Source organism: Mauremys mutica, chromosome 12 (genome assembly GCF_020497125.1).
Source record: "Mauremys mutica isolate MM-2020 ecotype Southern chromosome 12, ASM2049712v1, whole genome shotgun sequence".
Taxonomy (NCBI): Eukaryota; Metazoa; Chordata; order Testudines; family Geoemydidae; genus Mauremys; species Mauremys mutica.
In genome coordinates, this window is record NC_059083.1 from 67,406,970 (window position 1) to 67,425,649 (window position 18,680).

The 18,680-nt window shown below is 48.7% G+C and overlaps 1 protein-coding gene across 1 annotated transcript; it reads left to right on the forward strand.

Moving 5' to 3' along the window:
• Nucleotides 1-2,038: 2,038 nt before the first annotated feature.
• Nucleotides 2,039-12,597, forward strand: FOXJ1 (forkhead box J1). The gene is made up of 3 exons (XM_044983986.1): nt 2,039-2,689; nt 3,845-4,433; nt 8,591-12,597. Exons 2-3 carry the CDS (start codon nt 3,900-3,902, stop codon nt 9,404-9,406), a joined length of 1,350 nt encoding a protein of 449 aa, XP_044839921.1. The 5' UTR covers nt 2,039-2,689; nt 3,845-3,899; the 3' UTR covers nt 9,407-12,597.
• The last annotated feature ends 6,083 nt before the right edge of the window (nt 12,598-18,680 follow it).

The following is an 18,680-nucleotide window of genomic DNA, read 5'->3' on the forward strand; positions in this document are numbered from 1 at the left end:
GCTAGTGCTTTGTTCACACTAGAGCGCCCCCTTTTGCTAGCATTAGTAAAGCTGGATCAGCGGGTGCAACGGTGGGAAATTTTAGGGAGTGCAGGGATGGAGAAAACAGAAAAGTTCTAAGAGCATCCGCACGAGGTGTTGGAATCTCCATCATTGGAAGTTTTTAAGAGCAGGTTAGACAAACACCTGTCAGGAAAGGCCTAGATAATACTTCGTCCTGCCATGAGTGCCGGGGACAGGACAAGATGACCTCTCGAGGGCCCTTCCAGTCCTGTGATTCTATGAGCATTGGCATAACACCCAGAGCCTCGTCCCAGCAATGCATGTCTTGTGCTCACTGGAAAACCTGGGCTGGATTCTCTGCTGGGTCGCCTCCCCTTTGGTTGGTCCAGAGTCCTGGGTATGAATATGGAGGGGATGGTCTTAGGCTATCGCAAGGTGCTCTTTCAAACCTGCTCCTTAGCTGCCGCTCCCAGGTTGTTCACAGGCTGCTTTGGAGGCCTGGGGCACCAGAGCTGTTATCCCACAGGGACACTTTATTTGGAGAATTAAAGGATGAAAGTGAATTTACGTTATCCTGATTTTCCTGCTTTATTTTTCGCACTGGGGCAGCACCTTAGGCATCCCTGGGGCAACCCCCCCACGGCCTGCATGGTATAGTGCAACCTGCACTGTTTCCTTGTGGGCAGGGTGGGTCAAGACCCCTCTGTGCCAGATCTGCAGATGGTGTGAGTCTGTGACAGCCCCAGCAGAGCAGCAGCACATGCTTTTAGCTGTGTCAGCCAAGATAGCAGCCGTCACATTTGTATAGGAATGTGTTGAGCCCAATCCATCCCTGGTGTGACTCTGTGGCACGTGGCTGGCGAGGATGCACTGTATGATGCTGTTGTATGGCAGTCGCTATGCAAACCCCAGCGGTACAGTATTGGGGCGGTTGTTCTCCCATTTCAGGAAGAGATCAGAAGCTGCTGATGACTATCACGTGGCAAGGAGTGGCCGGCAAATATCAGCACTGACCGGCCTGCATCTCCGCAGTAATTCAGTGAACGTCCTTGACATGGCTCAGGAGCTGAAGGAAAACCAGAGCTACACAGTCTCAGCTCTTCCCTCCCCTTCCAGTCCTTCACCGGGTGGGGCCGGAGGGGAGTTTTGTTTATCCCTTTCGCTTCCCCCATGGTGCAGCCCAGTTGCAGCGCTGAGATGACTGATTAACAGGGATTTGGGCTGCCAGGAGCATGTGTGGCCATGTGGCCGTCCCATTGGAGGGCGGGCCCAGATGCAGAGCTGAGGGCCAGCAACCCTTGCATCCTAAACTCCATCTCAGAGCTCCAGCTAACCTGGGGCAGTGCTGGGCTTCGGGCAGCGTCTCCCACTGACCCATGTTGGCTGTCCCGGGGAATGTGCTGTGGAGGGCACTCTGCTTTTCTCTCTTGAGCGGGAGTTATTTTTCATTAAGGACTCTTAGAATAACTGGCTTGTGGGGGCAGAGGGGCAGGGAGTCATTATAGGGGAATGTGACTGTAACCGTCTTAATTAAACCACGGCAGAACCCAGCAGTCTCTTTGATTGAGGGGTCTGTCAGCCCCTCACCCCCTTTCAGTTTTCCGCCTGAGCTAATGACTTCAGGTTACACACAGAGGTCACAGCTTCATAGATCCCAGGCAGGTAAGTGGAAAAGGGGCCCATTTCCTCCCAGATGCCAACTCCACTGACTGCAACAGGGCTGCCGCAGGGGTGAATTGGGCCTCCGAATGCTTAGCAGCATGAAAGGCTTGCTATTAATTCCTCCTACAGCAAGGAGAGAGCCTCGGGAAGAGGGGGACCTCTGTGCAGGAATGCTGCCTCCCCCTCCTCATCCTCTCCTAGCAGCAGACAGGGTTGGCAATTGGAAAGAAGCCCCCTTCCCTGGGCAGCAAGAAGGGGCTGGTAAATGGAGTTTAACTGGGCAGAGGGAATCCCGAAATTTGTCCCAAGGGAGTGGAGAGCCGAGGGTTTAAACCATTCCCTTCTTTTCAGGGCATCGATCATTCTGGTTGTCAAGTTGGGGAGGTTTTTGGCCGCAGTTTCTTTAGCATCCCAATGAATAATAGGCATCTGTGAGCTATTTCAACTGGACTTTAATTTGTCTTAATGAAACTCAGGGCAGTCGTCCCACCTGGCCCCTCTTTTGCTGCTACCGCGTAAATCAATGGCCGGCGACCCCCCACATACCAGCTCCATCCCCTTCGAAATCAAACCGGGCCCAGTCTTAGCTGGGGCTTGAGATGGGTGCTCTTCCCTAGCCTCCAGATGTTAAACATTCCGATCCGCCAACAACAACTTACTACGGAAAGGGGGAGAGGAAAGAGGGGGAAGAAGAAAGAAAAAAAGTTTGTGCAAAGTGGCAGAACTGCAGATGAAACTGGCAAGTGACTGAGCTCTCCATGGAGATCAATGGGCCAATGGCAAGGATGGAAGCTGTTTATAGGGGAGGAGCGTCTCCATAGCATCCAGCGAAGCCTTTTTGAGCAGCTACTTAATGACAGTCATTCTGCTGCTTACAAATCACTGCAGCTCTGCCATAAAGGAGCTCTGGCACCGCTTTGGGTAATAATTTATCCAAGGGGGGAAAAGTAGAAATTCCCTTTTTTCCAGAACATTCCTGCTGAGCTGTGAACTTTGGAAGCCGTGGGACTTTGATAAGGATCAGGTAAGGACCCCAGAAATATTTAGAGCGCTCGTTTTTGTGGCAAATGCATTTAGCTTTGTTTCTGCAGCCCAGGACATTGGAACGTGCAGATAGTTTTTTCTGCTGCTGAAGGTGTCATACCGGCTAACCTAATCAAGGCCGTAAGTAAGAGAATTTCTTTGAAAGTTAATGTGTAACTACGCCATAGTTTGGGGTTTTTTACTTGCAGGTGCATTTAGACAGAGCATTTCTTTTTCCCACTGCACAGAAGTATTCTAGAATTTTCATGGGTTGGGGCAGTAACACCTCTGATTTTTGCTCAGTTTTGCACCTTTTGTGTGTTAACGAGAGGGTGGATCTGTTGCAAATTGTCACTTGCTGGGAGTTCCTGGATTGTTACTTTTTTTTTTTAAATTTTGAATCTCCAGCATTTTATCTTAGTTATTTAACAGCTACATTAGCCAAAGAAGACACCAGCAGAATTTACCATTACACCTGGCTGTTAGCTTGGCACATAAGAGATGCTAAACACCTCTTTGGCCTGAAATAACATTTGTATTCTAATTGTGACTGCATTTCTCTTTGGAAGAAATACACAGTTATGACTGCCAAAGCAGTCAAAGGGATTTAGATGCATCTTCCATTAACATGAATAGATGCTATACCCCTAAATCCCCTGGGTTGCTATAACTATCTTTATACACCTATTGTTTTCAAAGATGGCAGGGCCCTGCATAAAGGAAAAAAAGGAAATGGAAATGGAAATTAATAATCTAGGAAATACTCAGGGCACTTTGACAAATGCAGGAGGCTATTATTTTGGTTTGTCGCCCATGGAATTAAAGTCCACCAAACAAAGTGTTAGCACCCAGAAGGAGGAACAAGTCTCTGGTTTGGTGTAATGCTCCCATGGTAATTCTAATACAGTGTCAATAGCATCAAAGCTGCTTGGATTCTGGTGATTCAGAAGATAGCTTGCTGTAAATGGCACAAGTGAACTCCATCTGCCTTGTGTGGGAGGCTGGATGGAGACTCAGCCATCCCTGGTGTGACTTTGGTGTCATCTGCAGTGGCACACCAGGGATAAATGGAGCCAGGCTTTTTGTGAGCACCTGTTGACTATTGTGAGTTGCCTGTGTGTCAGGGATCTTGAATCTTTTCATGTTGTTCTTGCAGGACTGCCCCTTTCCCCCGTCCCTTCCCCCACCTCGGTTCACCCCACACCTCCTGAATGTTGGACCTGCCCATTCTGGCCTCCCCAGACATGGCTGACAGCTGGTTGAACCTGCAGTCAGAGGAAGAAAGAGGGCAGGAAAGCAGCATGGGGGACTCTGCCAACCTGGACGACAGCCTGACCAGCCTACAGTGGCTGCAAGAGTTTTCCATCATCAATGCCAACGTGGGCAAGTCTTCCTCTTCTCCCAGCAGCTCGGACCCTCACGGCTACCACAAGATTCCTGGCTCTGCTGCTCCTTGCTCCCCCTTGGCTGCTGACCCAGCTTGCATTGGGATGCCCCACACCCCCGGCAAACCCATTTCATCTTCCACCTCCAGGACTACTCACCTGGGGATGGGCATGCAGGCCCAGCCCTTGGAAGACATAGATTACAAGACCAACCCCCATGTGAAGCCCCCTTACTCCTATGCAACTCTCATCTGCATGGCCATGGAAGCCAGCAAGAAAACCAAAATCACCCTTTCGGCCATCTACAAATGGATTACGGACAACTTCTGCTACTTCAGACACGCTGACCCCACCTGGCAGGTAGGGATCCCAAAGAGCCACCATCCCTCCCTCTCTGCATCTGTCCCTAAAGATAGGCATGTGCTGGTGGGTTTGGGGTGGACTTGCCCTAGCTGGTCACACACTGCAGTAATGGTGCCAGTAGAAGAACTTGGGCAAATAGATGAAGTCAGGTATTCCTCAAGAGCGCCGGCTCCAAATTGGCCCAGAGCAGTACAAGAAGGAGCAATGCAGACCGTGTTCCAACATTGTTCATCTAGCATCCATTCCACATGTGTTTAAAGGCGCATCAGGGGCTGTGCTGCCAATTCTAAATGGTTCTGCAGAAGTGGGAGTCTTCTGTTGATATATTAACATTGGCAGCAGACCTTCTAATGATGGCACTCATGCAGCAGTTCTTTCTTTCTTTCTTTCTTTCTTTCTTCAGGATGCAATTAATGACTTTTGGTGTGTTTCCTGCCCGGGTCTTTTGCCTTGAGTGAACATTCTGTAGCACACAGAAGCTGCGGTAAATGAGACCATAGCCCAGTATAAACAGGAATTTACCCTTGTAAAAGTTAGCCATTATCTGTCACTCCTCCAGTGCTGGACAGGAGACTGAGATTGGCGACCAAAGCACAAATTCTCCTCTGTTACATCAGCACACTTCAGTGGTGCTGCACCAGTGTAATGGAGAAGAGAATTTGTCTCAGAGAGCACAGAAAGGAGAGGAGAGGGACAGGGGGGAAGAAAAAGACAGTGGAGAAGAGGGGATGAGATTGGGGAACAATGACAAAGGGAGGATGGGAAAACAGGGAGAATGAGCTGAAGGGAGATTGTATCTGAGGTGTTTAAGTTCTAAATCAGGATCAGAGACTGCAGGGAGGCTCCCCTATTCCAGAGATTAGAAACCCAACAGTGCCTTGAAAGGCGGCTTTGACCAGGCCAGCTATTGGCCGCAGTGAGATGGCCATTATCCCGCGACAGGCCAATGCCATTTTGATGATACTGAAAGGTACAAATTCTGCTGTAAGCGGTTGAAACTCCTCTCTGCTGCTTGACGGCGCTCCCATTGGGAGCCTCTCCATCCCTGAGCACCACCTCCTTGTTCTCTTCAGACGTACGGGCTGGCAGCCCTAAAGCTGAGGACTCGTTTCTTCAGTCCCCTGGTGGATTAGTGAATTCATCAGATCTCTGAGCCAGCAATTTCTACAGCCACAAAGGAAAAGATCTAGGGGAAGGGTTAATACCTTCATGCAGAAAATCCCTGATCAGCTGTGTTTAAAGCCGCAGACACTGTTCCTTTCCAACGTGTAGCACAATGGAAAAGCTGTGTCCCCTTTCAGTACAGAGCCTTGTATCCTTCAGGGGCTTGTGGCATGAGGAAGAGGAAAGGTTTCATCACGGTGATGAGAGCCCTGAGCCTCAGTGTTCCTTTGTCTTCCCTTCCTTCTGCCAACGGAAAAACATGTCCAGGGCCAGCTTCCTTTGCCTTCTGTTCGAAGGAAAAACAACTTCCCTAGATTGCTGGAGATCCTCATAACAAAGATAATGATAAGTAACACCCTGCACTCCTTTCAAGACTGAACCCTGCCCTAAACTGGCTGCAGCCTGGGAGTTAACCTGAAGATGTTCCCCAAGCTGGTGGGGGGAATCACTGGACCAGGTTCATCTCTGGTCAGAAAGCCACCTTAGGCCCCCTAGGGAACATATTCACCACAAGGACTTCCCCACCTACACGGGCTCCATGCCCTCCCCTCCCTGGAACTCCTGGCACAGGAGGCGTTCCAAGGGTGCGTCATGGGTAGGAGGAGGCGTGGCCAGGCTCTTCCCACACCCTGGTTAATCCCAGGCTGCTGCAAGGGCCATATTGGCCATGGCAGGCAGGGTGCCAGTGGAGTGTTGCCCTCGCCTGCGCTAGAGACTGAGCTGGTTCTGGCAACCCCAGGATAGGAGAGGTTCAAGCGCCTGTTGGAGCCTACGCTGGGCTCTGCAGCAGCTCAGGAGTGAATCAGGCCCATCAAACCCAGGTTCTCATGGCAGTGGGCACTGGCCAGCCACAGATGAAATGGCTACAAAATCCAGTTTCCACGGTTCAGCTGCCTGCTTACCCCGTTAACGTGCCGGCTCCTTCTGTCTGTCGACCGTCCTTTTAAGAACTTGGAGAACAAGGAGACCAGACCTACCCTGCTCAGGACTTAACTCCAGAATTGTTCTGAGTTTAAACAAAATCAGTCTGACAAAACAAGGAGTTGCACCCAGGTGGAGGTTAGCTAAGCCTGGCAGCAGCCATGGAACCATGCCTAGATCAACCAGTGCCCACTGCCTCCCATTCAACCTCACCCGCTCTACACTGGGGTGAATCCTGGGCATCTCCAACCCACACCTTGTGCTTGTGATAGCGCCCCAATTTCCATTCCGGGCTGGCCCATGCACCGCCGAATGGGAGAGGTCAGCAGTGACTGGTTCTGCTCTCACTTACTCCATAAATTGGGAGCAGTTCCATTGGAGCCGGCAGGGTCCCACTCAGGGTATGAGTGCTGGCAGAGTAGGGCGGAGTACAATCACAAAGGCTGCGAGCACCAGCGATTGAGGGAAACTCACCTCGATAAAGAACCGTCACAAATAAGTGTTCTTGTCAGTTTACATCCCCTAGAATTAGCAAGTCAGAGTTCTTGGGCCCTGGGGAATATACAAGAGGAGGCAAGTGGAAGTATTTTGACTTCTCCGAATTCTGGATAATTACCATATTTTCAATTAAATGGGTTTATTAAAAAAAAAAGTTCTCAATCCCTCTCTGCAAAGATGCAGGTGGTTAGCTTGCTTGTTTCAGGGAGGAATGATAAATATGCTAACTGGCTGGGTAATAATCAACTGCAGGCAAGCCAGGCTGAATGAAATTTGGGAGTGGGGGTGGAGAATTTGGCCTGGAATTCTCTGACCTTTGTAAAATTTCATTAAACAGTAAATTCTGAATCCCTGGAGTCTGGAATGTTTGCTGGATTCCCCCCCACCCTTCTTTCCTATTCTCCCACCGTAGCTGTGTTCTCATCCCTCTACCCCGATTCCTGTAAGTGGAGACAGACTCAAAAGGTCATGCCACCCATACGCAGGGGGAGATGGATAGATTCCTGTGGGAGCTGCATGCTTTGGAGAGGAGCCAACTTGCCCAGGGAGTTTCAGCCTGGAGGAGGGGTGTTGGTTTTTTGTAGTTTGTAAGGGCTCCAGGCATTCAAGCTTTGTTTTTGCTATCCGGCAATACAGATTATGGATGAATAAGCATAAAGATATCCAGGCAACATTTAAAAAAAAAAAAAAAAAAAAAGCCCTTCACCATATCCAATCTCTTTACACCCTCTTGGCTTTGTATAGTGTAACACAGCGTTATTTACCCAATAACTGAATTTCCTTTCTGATTATGCACATCACTCTAGACATTCATGTTTTTCAGAGCAGCTCGACGGGAAGCAGAAAGTTCCTTTTCTTTTTTGCAGCTGTTTTGATTTGTGTTTAGGAAGACACAGACAGTGATTTCATACCAAGCTTTCCTAAGCCTTGCGGACAAATTCAGCAACGGTGCTCGAAACGGGAGCAATTAATGGGGGTGCAAATCCAATGCAAATGGGTGTCCGTGGCCAAGACCAACCCCATGTGCAATCGGTTCCTAGTCAGAGTAGAGCTAATCAGCACGTGGGCCTGTGCATTGAGGGGCATTTCTGAGGAAGGGAGCATGCAAGCCTAAGTGGGATCTGGGTGCCGTGATGACACCTGAGGAGTAGGGTATCTACACTTGGCTATTTTTGCCAATTCATTTCCCACTGTTGCTAACACTGGCACAGCTCACACCCCATCCCGCCTTTCCATGGGACTGATCCAAATTCAAGAGAAAAGACTCCTGTTGAATTTAGTGGGCTCTGGATCAGGCCCCTTGGCTCTGTCTATTTTGGATCAGTTTGGAATGGAGGTGGCTGCCTTCCCTTTGACACTCGCACGGCTGGCCAAGGAGGTTTCTGCTCTGCCACACAACTCAGGATTTGGCCTGGGATGTGTTTTCCTGTTGCAGCCCTCTCTGTCTCCCGATTGTTGGAAGCTCCCTGATGGTCTTTTGTATCTTCACCCCACTAGAGGGGTTTATGTTTTGTAATGGATCATTTACAACATTGCACATGTCCAACCTTGCTGTTTTCTTTTGGGTTTAGAATTCCATCCGGCACAACCTATCCTTGAACAAGTGCTTCATCAAGGTGCCGCGAGAGAAGGATGAGCCAGGAAAAGGTGGATTCTGGAAGATCGACCCTCAGTACGCAGACAGGCTTATGAATGGGGCCTTCAAGAAACGCAGGATGCCCCCTGTGCAGATCCACCCGGCCTTCACCAGCAGAGTCCAACAAGAAGCTGGGACTGCTGCCAACCAGGCAGCATCCTCTTGGTCCAACGACAGTGTCCTGAATGTCAACATGGAGTCACAGCAGCTGCTCAAAGAGTTTGAGGAAGTCACGAGTGACCAGAATTGGAACCCAGTGGATGGGAAAATGGGCCATAAACGTAAGCAGCCATTGCCCAAACGGATGCACAAGACAGCTCGTCTCTCTAGCTCCCCCTTGCTCACCCAGGAAGAACAGACAGAGCTTGGCTCATTGAAAGGTGACTTTGACTGGGAAGCTATCTTTGACACCACCTTGAATGGTGACTTCTCCACTTTTGAGGATCTGGAGCTCACACCTCCTATTAGCCCAATAACCAGAGATGTGGACTTGACAGTGCATGGAAGACACATTGACTGTCCACAGGAATGGTGCCCAGTTGGGCAAGATCAGGTCCTAACAGAATCCAACCAGAACAACTTAGACTTTGATGAAACCTTCATGGCCACTTCTTTCCTTCAGCATCCCTGGGATGAAGAGAGAAACGATTATCTCTCAAATTCGGTCAACATGGACCAGTTGTTTGAACTCAACGACTCTTCTTTGCCCACAGACATGAGTGACTGGAGCAGTATGGGATCTTTTTTATAAGAGGCTGCTGATGGTTAGAAGGATCAAGTTAAACCCAGGTAGACTTTATCTATTAGCAAGATACTCCCATTGCTGCTGGAGATTACAAGGGACAAGATCTCTAGAAACGGGGACATACACGTTGACTTTTATCAGCTGCAAAGTATGGTTATTCACAGAAACTCCAGAAGAAACCCAGAAGATTTGGCTGGATATATCTGTAAGCAACACATCAGGAGAAGTCTCTGCCTCTTGGGTTTCCCTAAGAGAAGAAATAACTACTTATTTTGGGACTCTGTTTTTTTAAAGAAATGTAGATTGTCCTATGTTTTGTGGGAATGGAAGGAGCATACATTCCCTCTAGGACAAAGGAGAACAGTTGCTAAGTTACATGCAAGAGCTGAGATTTCCTGATGACTTTGGACATTGTAGACGATGTGCAATTTCCTTCTCCTTCCTCTCCCTTTCTCTCTCTCTCTCATTTTTTTTCCCGTCCGGGGATATTCCCAGATATAACGTGAGATAATTAAGTAGCAGGTAAATAAAAGTCCCTTCTGGGTTCTATAAGTTCAACCTCCCTCCTGAATTGGGGCTAGGGAAGAAGACGAGATCTGTAAAATCAGATGCAAATCAGCAAGTCGGCCTCTTCAGATGTTTTTGTATAGTCTATTATATATAAATATATATCTATTCAAAGAAACCTATATTTTTAGCACAATCAGTAGAATATCTTTTTGATGGGATGGCAGTGGAAATGAGTTTTTTTTCTGTGCTGTATAAAGACTAATGTTAATTGTTCTGCAAATTAAAAATGAAGCGTGTCAAATGTTTATTGTAACAAAATATGCAAAGGAAAATTCCTACATCAGAAGCAATGAATTTCTTTAAGGACCGAGAAAAGGATGAAGACAGGAGGGAAGGAGAAGAGACTTGACTTTCTCCAGATTGTGCTCTTACTTATTTTTGTATCCTGAACTCCTTGCCTCGAGTCATGAGCGACTGTATTTGCTGTAAGGCCTAGAATGGTGTCACTGTGAACCTGCTACATTTCTGAATGATTGACAAAACAATGTTCTATTTTCTGATCAGAAACTGTGAACCTAAAGCATCCCCTTCATCAGCCTGTATGTCAGGCTCTGAACAGCCTTTGCAACGATCCAGGAGACAAATCAAGTGATGGGTGATTAAGGACCAAGCCTCCTTCTCCCTCAGTGAGACAGCTGTGATCAAACGTTGCTTTCTTTTGGAATTGTCATACTGGGGTTTCCCATGCAGGGGGATGCTCACCAGCTCTTGGTGATTTTGTATTTTATTTAAATGAATGTTCTTGTATGGGACTAATGAAAAATGAAATCTGGATCCGGGGCTCAGTCAGGGAGTAAGAGGCCAAAGACTGTGTGTGCAACAAACATTAGTTACGAACAAAAGCAGAGTTTAGAATCCCTTCTCTGCCTTACCTAATGTGTCCCCTTTATTCTGCTCCTCTCCTAAAGTAATAATCAGTCTGACCACTCACCATCTCCAACCTGCTGCGCAAAGGTTAACCAGTTAATTCTCACAGCACTCCTGCAAGGTAAGTATTATTATCCCCATTTTACAGATGGGAGTAACGAGGCAGGGATCAATTAACTGATTTGCCCAAGGCCTAACAGCACAGTCTCACTCCCAATCCTGTGACCATACTGCCTCTTAAAGGTGTGAAGGGGATGCCGGCAGGCTAAAGGTTTCTCCAAAGCAGGTAGAAAATATCATGGTGTTTTTGAGTGCCTGGAAAGGCAGACCAAGGAGAGGCCAAGTGCCTGACTCCTTTCTCGAGACGTTTAACAACCCGGGACCAGAGCCTCAGCTGGTGAAAATTGCTGTAGCTCCACTGACTTCAACAGAGCTATGCTGATTTACCTGCCGAAGATCTGCCCCTAATTGGTTTGCTAATGGGAGTGTTGACAGGTATCTATGAAATATGCATAGGCAGCAAAGAAATATTCTGGTAGTTAAAAATAAAGTCTTGCTCAAACTTGAATTCAAGCTCTAGAGAATCAGATTCTAAGCCTCTCTGTTGGTACAGGCAATATAGTTAATGTAACGTAGCTGCTAGTTAGCAGAAAGATGAGGTTACTTTGGAGTGTGTTAGACTTGTTGAAAAACATAAACCTATAAACTTTTTTTGTTTGTTTGTTTAGAAACTATAGTAAGAATTTAGGAACCTTGATGTGAGCAAACTAACTTAGCTGGAGTCTAGTTGTCGTTTTTAAAAAAAAATAGCCTGATTTAATGCTGGAAAAGACAACCCTTGTATTAACTAATGAATTAACTTGCATTCAAGGTCAGAGGTCAGAAATGCAATGCATCGCGTCTGGGTTTTCAGGTACACAGGGCTAGAGCCTCAGCTGGTGCAAATTGGCCCAGCTCCATTGAGGTCAATGGAGCGACTCATGCTTACAGCAGCAAAGGATGTTGACCCATTGATCTCCATAAAGGTGGCTGCTGGAGTGGGATGGAACTCTTAAGGTGTGTCTACACTTCAAAAAAAAGACCTGTGGCATGGGCCAGGTCCACTGGCTTGGGCTCAGGTTGCAGGGCTAAAAATTGCAGCGGGAGCCTGGACTCTGAAACCCCATGAGGCTCCAGCCCAAGCCAGAACATCCACACTGCAATTTTTAGCCTGACAGCAAGAGCCCTGCAAGCCCAACTCGATTCACCTGGGCTCTGAGACTCATTGGCATGAGATTTTTCTTGCAGTGTAGATGTAACCTTAGGGTCCATGGTTTAGACAGTGCTCCCCTGGATCTGGCGGACAATCAAAAGATACAAGCGGCAATGACTGCCAAATAGCTCCAGAGGGTCGGTCCCATTAGTCCTCTATAAAATGAGGAAGTAGGGTTGGAATTTTAACCATCTCACCTACTCAGTGAACAACCTCCAAAAAACCTCTGCAAAAACTAATGGGGGTGCCCTCCACCAGCCGGCACTGCTTCGAGAGCTGGCTGCATTTCCACCCAGTGAGATATGGCTGCCTGGCTTTCATCTCCATTCCAAGACTACCAGTGATCAGACTGGGCCTAGTCCAGGGTTTTGTTTCTTTTTTGTAATGCTTCATTTTTTTTTGTTTCTTTCTCCTGTTTTGGGGCCCGTTTCACACAGATGCTGGAAGAACTACAAAGATACGTGTGCAATTTAACCTTTTTCATGGAAAGCTATTTACAATTAAAAAACATGTTAAATGAAAAACTGGTTTTGCCTCCTTGTTTCCCTAAAGCTCTGATCTTGAGTCTCTTTCTGGCTGGTACTTATATGCCCCCTCCATTTACCATGGCAGCCAAACCCCTCACAATATAGTTAATGCATTTATCCTCACCGCACTCCTGTGAGGTGGCCAGTGCAGTTGTCTTCATTGTATAGATGGGGAACGGTGGCACAGACAGGCTAAGTAACTTGCCCAAGGGAAGACCGAATGTCTGTGGTGGAATAGGGACTTCAGCTCTGGTTCTCCAAGTCCAGAGAGTGCCCTAACCGCTGGACCATCTTTCTTCTCTTTTCATGGAAGTATAAGATTTTTAGGGATGGGACAAGGACATCAATCTGAGGGGCCAAGATGTAAAATGCAATATTATTATTATTTCTACTACAGTAACTAGGGGTCACAGAATGTAGGGGGGTCACCCAATGAAATGAATAGACAGCAGGTTGAAAACAAACAAAAGGAAGTATTTTTCACACAACGCACAGTCAACTTGTGGAACTCCTTGCCAGAGGATGTTGTGAAGGCCAAGACCATAACAGGGTTCAAAAAAGAACTAGATAAGTTCATGGAGGACAGGTCCATCAATGGTTATTAGCCAGGATGGGCAGGGATGGTGTCCCTAGTCTCTGTTTCCCAGGAGCTGGGAATGGGCGATGGGATGGATCACTTGATGATTACCTGTTCTGTTCATTCCCTCTGGGGCACCTGGCATTGGCCACTGTCAGAAGACAGGGTACTGGGCTAGATGGACCTTTGGTCTGACCCAATATGGCTGTTCTTATGTTTGTAACGCCTAAGGCCTCTCATGGGTTGAGAAGAAAAGCTTGAAAACATGACCTAAGTGTGCCTGCATCTGCAGAGATCCTGCAGTAGTAGCTCTGTGGAGTGTGAACTGCCTCATTCATCTTAATGGGGTGTTAACACCAAGATTTATTGGGCTGGGAGGCCTGGCCGACACTAACCCCAGCAGAACATGTGCGTGTGTGTGTGTAAGGGCCACCAAAAGTGCCACCGGCTCAGCCCACCCAACCAGGTATGCCTCAGTTACTGGAATAAGTCCTGGGAGATGCCCCTGCTACTGCACCTGTCTGAGAGTGGGGAGAAGGGACCCCGCAGGGAGCAGAAACTCCTGGGAGGGAAAGTGGGGCCCCATGCCACTGCTTCAACCTCTCTGGTCTGGGTAAGGGGCCCCCATGTCACTCAAAGTGAGGAGATGGGGCCACACCATGGGGTGGAGCCAAAAGAGGTCCTGTGTCTTGGTGGGTCTAGGCCCCTGTATTGCCTTAATCTGTCTGTACAGCATCAACACACAGTCAGAATCAGCGCGGAAGGTGTTACCATCTAACTACTAGACAAAAGGAGGATTATTCTCCTCAATTTACAGCTGGGGAACTGCAGCACAGAGAGGTGAAGTGACATGCCCAAGATGATAAAGGGAGTCTGTGGCAGAGCTAGCATCTAAACCCAAATCTCCTGAGTCCTAGGCACATGTCTTAGCCCCCAAGAGCCCCCTTCCGCCCCACCCATTCCTCTTCTCCTGATAGGACCCGTGCTCCTGTTGATGGCCAAGGCCATCAGGGTTGCCTGTAATTAGAGGTTCTGCAAAGTCACGTATGAGATGTCTGGGTTTCATTGCTCCAAGGGGAAACATTTTCACCCACTCTGGTCTAGGAACTTTCACTCCAGGGGAGAGCAGAAGAGGCAACTTTCCAAATACAAAGCGCTAGGGCCCAAAGTCTTTACACAAGCAAACTTCCATTGAGCCAAATCCTGAGGTCTTTTCACTCAGTCCTTCCTCTGTTGGAACATCCACTGACCTCAAAGAGACTTTCACCTGAGTGACTGGCCCACATTTTGCACACACATATTTTTGAGACACCCATGATGCCCAGCACTGGAAACTAATCTCTCAATGGTCAGTTAATTGAGGGACTCACCCAGCTGGCTGGAAGTACCATATACACCTTTGCCTTTTAATACTCTAATGGAGAAGAAGGACCAGAGGTGGTAGCCAGGAGCTCTGGCCCACCAGGAATATGTTAAAGATGTCCATGGAGCAGCAGGATGGCCCAGTTTTGGTAGCTGTAATGATGTTTTTCCATCTAGACTTCTTACAGTACAGAGATGTGTGGCTGGTTATTGGCAGGGGAATTGTGAGACACTTGGGAGTAATATGACTAAAAACACTTCTAACAAACAATAGTTCAGACCAGAAGATATTACATGTCCTTAGTGAGTTCAAACGGTCTCCTCTAGGTCCCATAGCTGCCACCAGGGAGGAGCCATTCAGCTTAATACTAGGGGCTCTCACTCAGTTTTGCCCTGATCCCACATTGTTTTGCCAGGGCAGAGAAAGGCGCATTTAGCGCCCCACGTCCTCAAAAATTAACTGGATGCAAGTGGGGTTCAGGGGTGAGGCGGTGGTCCCCTCGAAAGCAACTGGATCCGCAGAAGGCCGTTCTAAGGGCAGTTGCGGTGGAAAACGCTTCCTGTCGCTCAAAGCCAGCCAGCCCTTCAGAGCAAAAGAAAAGCCCCTGCAACCCAGAGAAGGAGGCCATGAGCTGGGGAGGGTGGGGGAACCGCACAAAAGAGACGGTAACAGATGAAACCACTTGAGGTTAATTACGCTGAGAAGCAATTGGCTCCACAAGGATGTTGGAGGCAGGGGGGGAAAAACTTGAAAGGCTGGGGAGGGTGAACTCTTCCTGACCTCAGAGGTGTGCAGAGGCAGGTTATTCGGGGCACTCAGCCCACACATGGTGGGGATGGTGAGGGGCAGAGGAAGGGGACAGCGGTGGGTGAGGGAGCACAGCCAGACACAGAGAGCAAAGGGACATGGATGATTTTGCACAGAATGTTTTCAGTATCATTTCAATTTGACCTGGCCCCATTGGCTGCTGCCTGATCCCCAAGGCCTGATGGCCCCAGGGGTTGCTGTCTGATGGCTTGGCTCAAGGTAAGATTTCTTTTTTTATTTATTTTTTTTACTAGCTGCCCTCTAGGCTGGGTCAACTGAGGGCAACTCTTTTAGTCTCAGCCCTGGCTAAGGCGTCCCTGAAGAGCAGTGGGAATTAGAGCCAGGAGGAGAGCGACACAAGCCCTGCTTGTGGAGAACGAGCGCCTTCGTTTAAAAACAAGGCCGATCAGCCGCCTCGGCCCACAGGCGAGGCCCAGAAAGCAGCCGAGACGGTGAAGAGGGAAGGATGAAGCCATGGGGTAGCCCAGGGCTAGGTCTCTAGTCTTGGGCTGGTGAGGCCTGGGAGCACTGGAGGCGTGTCCAGTTGCTCAGCCTTACCCTGCAGTCCTGAGAGGCTCCAAAGGGAGCCAGGGCCGTGCGCCTAGAACGGAAGGCAGGCGCTTGGACAGAGGAGCCTTGAGAACAGGGGTACAAAAGCAGGTCGAGGGGACGTGAAAGGGCGCCTCTGTGCCCTGACACAGATGGGGGACCTTCCCCACCCCCCAGAATACACTGAAAGTCCAAAGTCAAGGGCAAAGGCAATATTCTTTATACTTTAACATCGAAGGATCCAAAAATGTTTTCCAAACAGCCATGGATGGCAAGCACAGCCTGGCCTCTGTAATAAACAGCCAGTGTCTCTTTAAACCTGCCTTTAAAAATCTGTGTTCCTGGTCCTTTTAAAAAAAAAAATCTATTGGGTGCATAGATGGAGGGTAAAGGCCCTTGACCAGAAAGGTTGTGGATTAGTTCCTTCTGCCACCACCCCCTTGATCTTTGGTACTAACTCTCTCTGCAGAGCCAGTGCATTGGCACCACCCATAATGCACCTGCACCAGCTACAGTCCCAGCACCACCAATCCCTGCACCAGGGCCCTGTAGAAAGATAGCAGCTTCTACTACCAGCAGCACTCCTCCCAGCGGGAAGGGTGGAGCCTCCTCACCATTGACAGCAGCTGGGCCCCCATGCAGCAGAATCAAAACTAGCATCCAAGGTAGGTGTCCTGGCGGGGGAGATAAAGGCTGTGCATGTGTTGGACGCTGGTAAGAGGGCACTGGAGGAGAGAAGGCGCAGAAGGTCTTTAATCCGGTCTGGAGGGAGCGCAAGGCAATGGGTCACACACCAGATGACTTAAGCCACCATAGCTCGCCCCTCTGTTCGTCTCAAATGGCCCTGAAGCATGGATCCTAGAAGGGATCTTGAGAGGTCATCAAGTCCAGCCCCTGTGCTAAGGCAGGACCAAATAAACCTAGACCAGGCCTGATAGGTAACTCCACACATGGGAATCCCACTGAAATGCAGCCACCTCTGGGGTGGGGGGAAGCTGCTAACTGGAACACAGTGGCAAAAGCGGGAGTTTGGCCAAGCCATAGCCATATTCTTAAGAAAAGAGCAATGAGGATTATAATGTTCATGCAAAGCAGACAGAAGCTTGGTTTATAACTCTTGGTTCGATCGCAAGTGAGATTTGGTGGGTTTTTTTCCTTAAAGTCCCAAACTGCTGGAGTCCTGTTATCACGTAGGACTCTCAACTTTCTTTCTAGTTGGTTTGTTTTTCACAGTGAGTTTCTAGTTCTTGTCGTGAGAAAAGGTTGATAGCATGACTCTCAAAGGGTTAAAACCCAGAAGGCAAATAAAATGATCCCAGCTTTGACTGTTTCCTAAAATCTCGGGAGTTTGGGGGAGGGGAGTGACTTCTGATTTTTTGACTGCTCAGTGTCAGCCATGCTGTTAGAAGCAGGGCCATGTGAAGCAGCCCTTTTTAGCTTTGCAAGAGGCAAGCTGCTTGCTTTTGTTCAACCCCCCTTGAAACAGATGAGCATTTTGCATGGATGTGGAAAATGTAAAGGGATGACACACATAATGCCCCAATAGGAGATGTGGACCTTTAAAGGGCGGGAGAGAGGGGGAGCACCAAGCAAGATCTGAAACCACCACATTTAGTTCAGCCGTGAAACCAACAAAACAAACTTCCAAGCACAATTTTTTTCAATGGTTTTTTTTTTTTTACAGCAGCCAGAAGATGTATGACTAATGTGTGTGTAGGGGGAGGCCTCAGCAGACGAGGACAATACTGTAGTAACCAGGGAGAGGGGAGGGCTTGGAGGTCTTTTCTTCCATCAAAGCTTGGAGCTTTCTTCCAGCCAAGGAGATTGAGAGAAAGAATGCAAGACAATAAACTTTCTCCCTGGGTTGTAAACTTTGCCCTCCAATGCAGGCTAAAGAGACTGGGCTGCCTTTTACAAAGCGCTGTGTGTACTCAGTGAGAAAGGGAGCGAGAGAGAAAGGAAGGTCAAGGCCCCTTCAGAGCCTGGCCTGTCCAGGCTTGCCTGGGAGAGCGTGATTTTCAAACACTGCAGCTTGCAGCCTGGCCTCTTTCTCTCCCATAGATCCCACTGCTTCAATCCGTTCCCGGGGCTGTGGCGCGTTCCCCCCCCCCCCTCCTCTCCACCCCCACTCACACACAAATGCTACAGTGAATTGCAAAACTAACTAGCCAAATGGGAAAGTGGGGGAGTGTTTTTGTTTATTTAGCCAGGCAGGCTCCCAGTGAGGCTTAGGCCATCTCTGCAGGAGCTAAAAGGCTGTTTGCCAGTTTGACTGGCAGCTGCCCATGCCAATACACTTGCAAAGAAAAATGCAGCACACGTCCTGATGGCAGCAACACCATCGAGCATATCCTACAGGTGCTGCCTGGACCAGGGCCGGACCTGGACTCCCCCCTTAGCCTTCTCTGCCCAGAGTCCTGCTGAAATCAACGGTGTTACGCCATGTTTGGTTCAATGACTCTTCTACTGTTCTCTCTTCTCAGACTTTTACAGCCCCCTGGTATCTGGTCATCTGCCTTTCCACCTCCTCCCTCTCTCTCTTCTTATGTCTCTCCTTTACCAGCTTTCTTGTGTTTCTCTTCTCTTTCTCCTTCCTTTTACCCCTCTCGCCAGGTAGCAGTGTGGAGACAAGGACTTCTGTGCCTCTGTGACATCCCCTGAGATACAAAGGGTTTGGGAGGGCAAACTCCCTGCCTCTTCACTGGGGAAAACCCCCCAACCCACAATGGGAGAATTAAGAGGAGACTTTGCAGAGTCAGGGACTTCCC

Excerpts from the sequence above, each read along its gene's own strand:
- FOXJ1 (XM_044983986.1), top strand. The coding sequence starts at position 3,900 with ATGTTGGACCTGCCCATTCTGGCCTCCCCAGACATGGCTGACAGCTGG. Across the intron at positions 4,434-8,590 it reads ACGCTGACCCCACCTGGCAG|AATTCCATCCGGCACAACCT; the intron begins GTAGGGATCCCA and ends TTTTGGGTTTAG.